Genomic DNA, 10,607 nt, shown 5'->3' with positions numbered 1-10,607 from the left:
TCATTACCATCAAACTTTAATCAAACCTCTTCTCAAAAAAAAAATAATAATAATAATAATAATAATAATAACAATAATAATCAAATCAAAATAGAAACTTGTTTATCATCCTTCTCTTTGATATGTGTTTTAAAAGGAAGCTCAATTTGCAAATTTTGTTTGTGTTTAATATCCAAAAGCAATTCAGTACTGCATCAATTGAAAGAAAGACTAAAGAAAATTACAATCTTGATGAACAAAAAACATAAAAAAACAGAAGTTGTTAAAAATAAAATTCTCACTCAGACTCTTCAACAAAAGCTTCAATTCGAAGAAGAATAAACCCCACTGCCACTCCAACAAGAGTCAGCGCATTCATGATGACTGCAATCTTGAATATCTCACCACCAGCATTACAAGTAGAAGACAGAGCTCCCCCACCTCTACCTTTGCTCTTTGATGGAACTTTCAAGGAGCTCACAACCTTAGCAAAGGATTGCTCAGTGCATACTGGAAGGCCTAGTGAGGCTACACTATTGTGAGCCTTCAACCCGCCAAAAGAGTTCAGCCCAGATATGTAATTCACATTCTTCTTCATCCTCCTAGAGCTGGCAATGGTAGTGGTAGAAGTAGCAGTAATGGTAGGTGGAGATAGAGTGGCCATTGTTATCTGAAACAAAAGAGAGCAAAAAACTAAACTACTTATTACACAAAAGATGCGAAAAGATCAGTAAGGAAGTGTTTTAGAATGATAAAATTATACCTTCTTTTTGTGATGGTTGGTTTATGAAGAGTTGTTTGTTAAGTATATGGAAGTAAATGATAGTGGGAGGGAGGGAAGAAAATGAAACTTTGTATGGTGAGAGATGGAAGAAAATGGATAAGGTGGGAAAGAGAATGGCTGGTAGACAAGCTAAGCAGATGAGGTTATTGAGAACAAAAAAGGAAAAATAGTGCCACTTTAAATGCTGGCCAAGAAAAAGTAGAGAGTAAATTGGTTTGCCAATGAAGATAGACCTTTTATCCAATTATTCTCTCTCTCTTTTTTTTTTTTTTTTTTTTTTTTTTTTTTTTTTTTTCACTTAATCAATTTGGACCATTTATTGAGTTAGGAAAATTATTAGTTTACATTTCATTTCTTTTTTTTTTTTAGTGTAAAAGTTGGGAAAATTATTAGTTTACCTTTCATTTTTTTTTTAATGTAAAATTTACGTTATAGACTAAATAAAGTATACATAATTTTTTTTTTTTAATGAAAAATTACTGCAGCATTTAAAAGAAATCAAAAAACAGTCTGGTACAAAATGTACAACTTATATGAGCAATAAATATAAACCAAATTACCCATTGTGTTGAATTTTTAATGGGGTGGAAGAATGTAGTCTAAAGTCTAAAGTCTAAACTCGTCGTAGCCTAAATAAATGAAAAACCAAGGCCATTCCACTAATGGGGGACGACATCAAAAATAAAAATTGACATTGCCACACTTGGATTTGGATGCTTGCAATTACACAAAGCATAATACAAAACAATTAAACATGGGAGAGGGAAGGGAGGAAGAGAGAGGATAGGAAAGAGAGGAGAAATGATAACATTTTTCCTTTCACTTGTTTGATTAAGGGAGAAATGGGTAGAAATATACCTTATTGGTGAGTCCCACCATAAAAACTCTCTTCTCTCTCCCTAATTGGGAGGAAAGAATATGGTGGGCCATGGAGGAAAATGGATCTCTCCATTTTTCCTTTTCTTTTCCTTCGCCTCAATCCATCCTAACTATAGAAATGAATTTATTTCCCTTTTCTCCTCTTTATTTCTTCTCTTTCCCAATTTCTTAAACCAAACATAGCTTAAGAGTTAACTAATAACCTAGCCAATCCTTAAAACAAAGCATAGCCTAATAGTCAACAATGAAATCCAACTATGAGGGAAACACTTAACTAGCAATGTTAGGAACGTGACTAAATTTCCCGGTATTATTATTTTTTTTCCACTTATTCTTGAAGTGGTAAGTTATGATTGATACAACCTTGCTTTCATATGAATCCACGACTGTCAATATGCACCAATCACATCTCAAATTTTGGATAAAATATTTTGAAAATTTTTGTGTCACAATACTTACGATAGTTAACAAGCTGTATCAAACTACAAACATCATACAACGTGGTACTCTAATTAGAGAGACTGTAAGCTGCATTATAAGCAATTGTTTGAGAAAACAACCCAATATGGGTACGGCAGTATAGAATTCCCCAGTCTTCTCCATCTTAACCACACAGAAACCTAAAGCAAAATGTAAATTCAAGTTCACAACAAAGACATTGCGTTTCATATGTTAGCAAACATATAATAAACAAAAATTCAAGGCTCAACTAATTGAAACTACTGCAATTTCATACATGCTTTGGGACTAGCATTTACATTGCTTTTCTCATCTCCTTTGCCTTGCGGTTTGGTCTAGTTCCTGATCCCATATGGATAATATGGACCTGTATGATATGGCCACATTGGCCCTACTGTATAAATTCGAAGATGCACCTATCAGTTTTACACACATTGACCTTGAATCTTCACTACTAACTTTCTCCTCGTTTTGCTTCACATGCATGATCTTCAATTTTTGATAGCTAGCAGTGTTCTTACACTGATATTGAATCTTCACAGCACCAATTTTCCTAAACCTCCTGAATCAAATAAAAATGTAGGTTATATGTTGATAAACACATTCACAAACTAGCAGTCACACATATAGAATGGAATAGTCATAAGAGAAATGTAATGCTTACTACTGATTTTCCAAACAATCTTTTTCTGTCCTCTATCACAATATTTAGTCCATGGCCTTTTCTTGCGGATATTTTTTGCCTTTTTCTTCTTGTTTCTCACTTCATCCTCATAATCCTCATCATCATCATTGTCACTATCATTTTCTTCCTCTTCCGTCTCCTCTGCTTCCTCCTCCTCCTTTATGTATTCAAATCTATTATTAATGCTTACATGAGTTTTAATCTCTTCCTTCTCACACCCAGAATTCCCAAATAATTTGAAACCAAACACATCATGACCATTGTATTGGAAAACCAAAAAATCTCCTAGCTTTATAAGATTATCTTTAACAAATTCCTGCCAACCACTTAGGAAAAACACACCATCACTAATTTTTCCCACCTTCACATGCCAGATTTTCCTATTACCACTTCTGAGTATGGCCTTCTTAGGCACAGATCTGTCTAATTGTGAGATGAAAGCATCTGGAATACGCTGTAGAGAAACATAGTTACAGGGTAAGTTATAAAACAGACAAATTCACACATAAAAATCATTTTAAATATTTGCACTAGTCCCTTACAGTTTAATCAACTTCAAAACCCTTACTTATATATTAGAAAAAAGCCCCAGTAATTTCCCCATTCTTAAATCAATTTCAATTCGAAGCAAGTTATGACAAGATAAATTTGCACTAATAAGCTCTTAACCGACAAAATTTAAATCTTTGTTATTATCATGCCTTCAAACCGTAAAATGATTTTCCACGCCTCAAGTAGTATTTATTATTAACCGATTTTCTTTTAAGTCGCATTTGTGCTATAATTTATGAGATTATAGACATTTTCACACGATTTCTGTTCATCCTCAGCTTCTCCATTATAAAACATCTACAAACAGCACCTGTTGATACTGTTGCAACACCTCTAGCAATACACAACAAACCATCTAAATCTTTTGTCCCCCATTTTTTCACTGTTTCTGTGTTTCATGACTCCTAGGCTTCTCTCTAGCATGTTTATGTCTAATGTTCTTATTAATATGGCCACTCATATGGCACATTTAAGTCTTTGGTATTTTTGATATTTAAAACAAGTTACTCTTAAAAAATTGGCATACATTAAATATGAGTTTTGTTTCTTCTAAGTAAGGCTGCCATCATATTTTGCAACTCATGGTCAAACATAAGATAGTAAAGCAACCATCTTGTTCATCAAGCAAGCTTTGTAAATCACAAATCAAACAAAGTCCATAACATTTGAATATAAAATCAAGAAAAATAGAGAATTTAAAGCTTCTAACAAAAAACCCAGATCACAAAGACTGAAATTCAGAGCATAGATTACCAATCTCTCGGAGCAGTACTCTGGTAGGAACACTTTGAAGAATCTAGTGCATCTCTTTGTGGTGGTGCTGCTCATGTTCTTCACCATTTTCTCCCAGGATGAATATCAAAAACATTGAGCAATCACACAATGTGAGCAAAGAGTGTACTTTCCATTGCGTTACATAAGTCCACAACCCCAATTCCCACATGCAGCGCGTCTAGGATACTCTCAGATCACAGATATGATAGGCACTCGGTTGGGTTGCACTAGCCATTGATTGTGAGTGGGGGAGTGTTTTTGGAATCAAGAAAACGACTCAAAAGTCAGAACTGTAGGATGGGGTCTTTAATCTTTATCAAGTTAGAGAATGCAGTAGACATTTCCAGCAAAAAGTGTATGCATTTTGAACAAGTTTTACATCCATTTTTGGTCATTGGGACCACTTTATTGTTACTTCTCTCAACTCCCTTACATCATCTTACACATCTTTTAAATATTCTCTCTACTACCAAATCCCATCCCTCTCTCCTGTCCTAAATTGCTATCTTTTTTATTTTTTATTTTTGGTTACATTGATAGTAAGATGTAAACATATAGTTGTCTTCAGTAAAAATATCCTAAATTGCCATCAAAGCCTCTAAGGTAATAAATTACTGCTCGTCTCAAAAAGTATAAGGTATTTAACCATTATTTTAATACTTTGCTCTTGTGTGAGTTTAAAATCACTCTTAAGATATGATCCAAGAGATGGATTCAACATATGAGATTTTTAACTTTCTAAATTAGAGATAAAGTAAAGACATAATTCAAACTCAAAACCAAATAATCCAATACTTTAACCCAAAAGTTATGAGTTATTAGAAAACTAATTAATGTAATCATTTAACAATTATTATGATTCAAGGTGTCTAAATACACAAATCTCACCATCTAAAACAAAAACTGAGACGGAATTAAGATCCTCTGTCCTTGGAGCCTGACATCACATCACAGCAGCTAAGCAAATCTCTCAACTAACCATTGTGGACAGAAAAATGCTAACCATTGTGGACAGAAAAATGCTAAGAACCTAGAACCATATATTATGTCATAACTTGCTACGTTGTGAGTGGTGAAAAAAAAAGAAGTGTGTCCACCCATTTACCACTCATAACTTGCTATGGAAAGAGTTATGACAAAAATTGTGTAATAAATTATGGTCCAAACATTATTCTTTTGGACATTGAGAATTACCAAAAGCCTTAAATTTTTTACAGCAATAGTATTCAACCCTCATCATGCCAAAATCATTAATGAACTTAAACAAAGTATCCCTGCTAAAAATATTGGATTCAGTTACATCTCAATGGGGCATCTCTACTGCAGATATTACATTAAGCTATTGAGTAATTCTAGGACCACAAATTATTCCATAACTTTTTTGCTATAACTCTGAAATGGCAGATTGTAAGTGGTTAACTATAACTTCCACATGGACCCATTATTTTTTCTTCACCAATCACACTCTGCCATGTCACAGTTGTGACAAGAAGTTATAAAAAATTATGTGGTCATAGACTTTTCCTTAAGCTACTACATGTTAAATATTAGCATAGAGAAGTGTTATATCATGTTGTGTATGCTAGAGTAGATGCGGAAGAGGAAGCATAGAGGAGGAACATTGAGAACACAAGAGTTACGTGGTTCAGCCTTACGGCCTACATCCACGGAGGAATCCCTTAAGGGCTACATCTTTATTATCTGAGAGTGTAGTATAATAACCTCCTGTGTTACAATGAACCCTAACATGAGTATATATAGACGACTAAACCCTAGACTACTACTACAAGCAGGAATGGGCTTGGGCCTATTACATTGAGCTAATATGTCTAATATATATCTCTAACACCCTCCCTCAAACTCAAGGCGGAAGCTCGATGAAGACTTGAGGTTGGATAAGTATGAGAAGATCACTTGGAGATGGCTTGTAGAACGCCTTTGAAGAAACCACAATGAAGAATGTGCCAATTGTCCAATTTCGGAGTTTCGAATGAAGAAACGAAGGCCAAAATCGGAATCTACGCGAAAAACTGAGCAAGATAGATCATTTTGGAAATTTTGACTTTTGGTCAAAGGTCAACGCAAAAAGTCAAAGTCAACTGGTGCTCAGTCAAAGTCAACAGTCAAAGTGCTCACAGGTCAGATCCGGGTGGTCCGGGTCGGGTCGGTCCGGGTCAACGGTCAGCTAGGTGACGTGGTGCTGACGAGACGACACTACTGACGTGGCTGATGACGTGTCGCTGACGTGTACTAGGGCTTGCGTGTCTGATGACGTGGAGTGATGACGTCATCAGGTGACAGCAGCATTAGTTTAGGCGCGTGTCTGTTCCATCGACGCGTGGAGGAGAAGTCAGAAACTAGGGAGGCGCGTGGAGGCGCGTGTAATGTCGGATGAGGGCCGGAATCTCAGATTCTGTAGATCGGTGGACGAGGAGGCCGTCATGGCGGCGCGTGTACCAAGAACACAATTTGGAAGTCAGGAATCTGAGGCGGCGCGTGTGAGTGTTCCAGGGAGCCGTTGTCGGCACGTGGGGGCGCGTGCGGCTGCCGTTGGAGGTCTGGTTTCTGGGTTTTGGTCGCGATATGCCGTGGAGCACGTATGTCTTGTTGGTTTCATCAGGCGAAGGCTTGATGTGCATATATCTGATAAGTTAAGTCCCAGCTTTGCTTGAGTTTGTGGATCTTGGACACAGCACTGAGGCACGGTGGCTGCGAGATGCCATGGATTCTAGATCCAGCAGAGAAACATGTGTGACTTCAGATGGTGGTATGCACGTGAGAATCTTCTTTGCTTGCTAGAGATGTTTTGTTTGATGCCAAGAACGAAGTTTGGCTTTGATACCATGTTAAATATTAGCATAGAGATGTGTTATATCATGTTGTGTATGCTAGAGTAGATGCGGAAGAGGAAGCATAGAGGAGGAACACTGAGAACACAAGAGTTACGTGGTTCAACCTTACGGCCTACATCTACGGAGGAATCCCTTAAGTGCTACATCTTTATTATCTGAGAGTGTAGTACAATAACCTCCTGTGTTACAATGAAACCTAACATGAGTATATATAGACGACTAAACCCTAGACTACTACTACAAGCAGGAATGGGCTTGGGCCTATTACATTGAGCTAATATGTCTAATATATATCTCTAACAATCTCAATGGGGGTACAAAGTACAAATCCCACCTAGAGACCCCACCTTCCAAGATATCCCAAATGAAACCCAACCTCAAAAAATACCAAAACACACAGCCCAAACTTCATCAAACAGATCAAACCCAAAAACCTATACATCATCAATCAAGGACAGTAATAGATCTAGGAAATAAAAGACCCGATCATCCCACCACAAAACAAAAAAGTGATTAAGAAATTTATTTATGTGTTACAATTCACATTTATTTCTGTCGATCAGTATTCCTTTTATAGTAAAATTGTAGATAGCTAAAGCTTAGCATTATCCAATAGATATATCATCTATGAAGCTCCTGCTCTTCCAGTATCAACCACTTATGCTAAGGGAAATGTGAAAACTTCCCACTTTCCAACAAACCAGATTCGATGCTCTGGTCTAAGTTCAAGATTTTGATAATCTAATAGTCTATCAACTGCAAATTTAACCATGCAAATTAGTCAAAAGACTCAAGTTAGTGGAGTCATAAAACAAGATTCACTAAACTGTCGAACTTTGGAATAAAACACATTTCAATCAACCACATGAAACAAATACGTAGATATTTAAGTTAATTCTGCAAATCCAACAACATACACCACAAATTTTGGAAGTCATGTGCAAACTTTAAAGCCTTAAGTTATTTAAAAAAAAAAAAAAACATTAAAAGCCTACACATTAATTTACATCCCTGAATAATCAATCGCACGAAATATGTGAACTTCTAAGACAATAGTCTCTCGGTTGATCAGCTCAAAGACAAGGACATCTCCTTCTTCCAAATCATGTTCCCTAGCAAATGTAGCCCATCCCTTGCCTATACTCCTTCCTGCACCTGAACCCTCTCTATAGAAGCATCGTGCAGGGAACGGTTTTCCCTCAGAATCCTGAAGTGTGATGGACTCTGAAGGAAGATACTTCATAGCAAATCCAGCAGGCACATACTACATAAGCAAGAAAAATATCAAACTAAGCATGTTGCAACTAAATCACATATCTAGGTGAAACTTAAAACCAACACACAAACTGTAACTCACCACAAAACTATTATATATGTTATGACGCCGCAAGATAGCTTTGAAAAAAGGATATTCAGACTGAAACATATCGGCAGCTTTTCTTGCCCTTTTCCTTGCTGCTTGGATCGTTTTAGAAAATTTGGAAAACCCGAGAGTTGCTGAAAAATCATCTAATTCTGCAGTTAGCAAACTAGTCATGAGAAAAATTATCTAATAGCATGCCGCAATGTAAAAGCATATATGTAATTTTATAGAGCTTACTATATTTGGATTTTGGATTCCTTTTGCCCGAAGAATAGAACCTGTCTTCCTTAGGAGTTTTTGCAGCTTCCTCATCAAATTTTGCAAATTCACTTTCTTTGTGATGACCACATTTATCACAGGATTGAGTAGCTGCTTGTCCACCACTACATGCACCCTTTCTTATGTGCCTTTTCTTTCTATCAGTCCAAGTTGTATATTTATTACGCTTTTTGAGTACTCCTTGACTAAAATACTCATCAGAAGACCAACTTTCTGAAGAGTTCTGAGAAGGGCTATAAGTAGTTGAAACCGATATATCATTATACCCAAAATCTTTCTCCTCTTCTTCATTCGCTGCTGAATTACGTTCTGCATCGCTACTTAGACTGTCAATGGGATAATCAATCTTGCCAGCAGTCATATCGAACATAAAAAGAACATTGAAAGTTGAATTTCCTTCATATTTGAAGATTAAAATATGGCCATTACTGATAGAGTGGTAATCCAAAAACTTGTCCCAGCCATCACTAAACCAAGTGCCATTTTCATCTTTCTCCAAACCCAATTGCCAAACCCGACCATTGGGACCATTGACTGTAGCAATAGAAGAAAGTTGGTCCCCAAATTTCTGTAAAAAAATTTCTGGCAGCCTCTGCAGCAGGTACCAAATGAAATTACTCCTAGTAATTGACTTATTATATATTACAGACATGACTTCATCACTCATATAATTGACAAAAAACGTAAGAAATAGTAGTTCATCAACAAAAATGTAAGAAATAGTATGGAGACACAAACAAAAAATTCAATACCACTTGCCCCAAATGCTTATATTGTTAGTAAATGTATCTCAAAAAAATTGTTAGGAAAGAATAAATTTAATCATTCAACTCTTATTCTAAAATTTTTGGCCATGTGTAGGTTCAAACTCTTCCTTAAGAAATGGTGTCCAACACTATGGTACCATGATAAACTATAAAACCACTTGTTCCAAAAGCTTACAATGTCAGTAAATTTAATCATTTTCTCTTATAGAATCAAGTGACATCAAGAAAGGCCCATGTGTTAAAAAGTTCCCATCATGGAAAAACTGTATAATTTTATTTAAACCAATATATTCCACTGTTTTGGTAAAATGAAGCATTCCCAAGAAAAGGATTATGCATGGTAACTCAATGTGTTACACCAAATTAGTCTTCTGTTTTTTTTAATGGAAATGGAATAACAAGGCCCAATTTCAAACACTCATCATCTTCTCTGGTTTTCTCAGAAACCAAACAGAAAGTTAAGAAGCCTCAGAAAACAAACAAGTGTAAAGTAACAATCTTTATTTTTTGTTTCTCTACTATTATGTTTTCTTCAAAGAAACAAACAATGTAACACTTGTACGTACCTACGTTAGAGACCCCAAAGTGTTTCATTCAAGAACAAAACAGAAAACCAGAGAATGACCCAGAAAAGTTTTAAGGAACAAAAAACACATACAAGTATCTTTTCGTTGAGAACAATCTTGAAGAAAGTCTCGGGATCCCTTGTGGGATACTTGCAACGCCGTTCACGCTTGTCTGTGGACTCCACTCCCATGCGCCGAGTCCTTGGCCTAGACGCCATAGCAAAGCAAAGCAAAGCACTCTCAGTGTCAAGAGATTGAGAAACTAAGTGAAAGAGAAAGATAGTGGAAGAAACTGAGTATATAGAGACACGTTTCACGGATTCAGTTGCAGAGTGAGTGTCATACTCTCTCTGTGTAACGCCACGTTCATGTAGTTTTCGGAAATATCGTTGCTTTTTTTTTTTTTTTTTTTTTTGAGGTTTCTTTGTTATTTTTTTTATGGGTTAATTAAGCTACTCAAAAAATAAGATATATGAGTAAAATTTAAAATCAAATTGATTAGAAATAGATAAAAAAAAAAATTCAAAATAATATCAAAAAATTCAAACCCTCGTACAATTGTAAAACCCCACTACCAAGTCTTCCAACTGCCAACAAGAGAGAATTGTGACATATGCATTGAAATCAGTTTTTGGATAAATTAACATAACTATTAATAATTTTTTTTT

General features: G+C 35.8%; 3 protein-coding genes across 5 annotated transcripts; all 3 read right to left on the bottom strand.

Moving 5' to 3' along the window:
* Positions 1 to 80: 80 nt before the first annotated feature.
* On the bottom strand, positions 81 to 918 carry LOC115967413. 2 transcript variants are annotated; one of them, XM_031086503.1, is made up of 2 exons: positions 743 to 915; positions 81 to 649 (listed from the first exon to the last, which is right to left on the bottom strand). In XM_031086503.1, the coding sequence occupies exon 2, from the start codon at positions 641 to 643 to the stop codon at positions 278 to 280; it is 366 nt and encodes a 121-aa protein (XP_030942363.1). In that variant the 5' UTR covers positions 644 to 649; positions 743 to 915; the 3' UTR covers positions 81 to 277. The 2 variants fall into 2 exon arrangements, with proteins under 2 accessions (XP_030942363.1, XP_030942364.1); XM_031086504.1 differs by having other exon boundaries at positions 126 to 672; positions 743 to 918.
* A 1,270-nt stretch (positions 919 to 2,188) lies between these two features.
* On the bottom strand, positions 2,189 to 4,400 carry LOC115969121 (putative B3 domain-containing protein At5g66980). The gene is made up of 3 exons (XM_031088693.1): positions 4,092 to 4,400; positions 2,766 to 3,240; positions 2,189 to 2,663 (listed from the first exon to the last, which is right to left on the bottom strand). The coding sequence occupies exons 1-3, from the start codon at positions 4,176 to 4,178 to the stop codon at positions 2,638 to 2,640; spliced, it is 588 nt and encodes a 195-aa protein (XP_030944553.1). The 5' UTR covers positions 4,179 to 4,400; the 3' UTR covers positions 2,189 to 2,637.
* Positions 4,401 to 7,837: 3,437 nt separating this feature from the next.
* On the bottom strand, positions 7,838 to 10,206 carry LOC115969600 (B3 domain-containing transcription factor VRN1-like). Of its 2 annotated transcripts, none has more exons than XM_031089288.1 (4): positions 10,032 to 10,206; positions 8,565 to 9,198; positions 8,322 to 8,479; positions 7,838 to 8,228 (listed from the first exon to the last, which is right to left on the bottom strand). In XM_031089288.1, exons 1-4 carry the CDS (start codon positions 10,155 to 10,157, stop codon positions 7,968 to 7,970), a joined length of 1,179 nt encoding a protein of 392 aa, XP_030945148.1. In that variant the 5' UTR covers positions 10,158 to 10,206; the 3' UTR covers positions 7,838 to 7,967. The 2 variants fall into 2 exon arrangements, with proteins under 2 accessions (XP_030945148.1, XP_030945149.1); XM_031089289.1 differs by having other exon boundaries at positions 8,322 to 8,461; positions 10,032 to 10,190.
* Between the last annotated feature and the right edge of the window lie 401 nt (positions 10,207 to 10,607).

The sequence above is a fragment of the Quercus lobata genome, chromosome 11 (genome assembly GCF_001633185.2).
Source record: "Quercus lobata isolate SW786 chromosome 11, ValleyOak3.0 Primary Assembly, whole genome shotgun sequence".
Lineage (NCBI taxonomy): Eukaryota > Viridiplantae > Streptophyta > Magnoliopsida > Fagales > Fagaceae > Quercus > Quercus lobata.
This window is presented reverse-complemented; position numbering and strand designations above follow the sequence as displayed.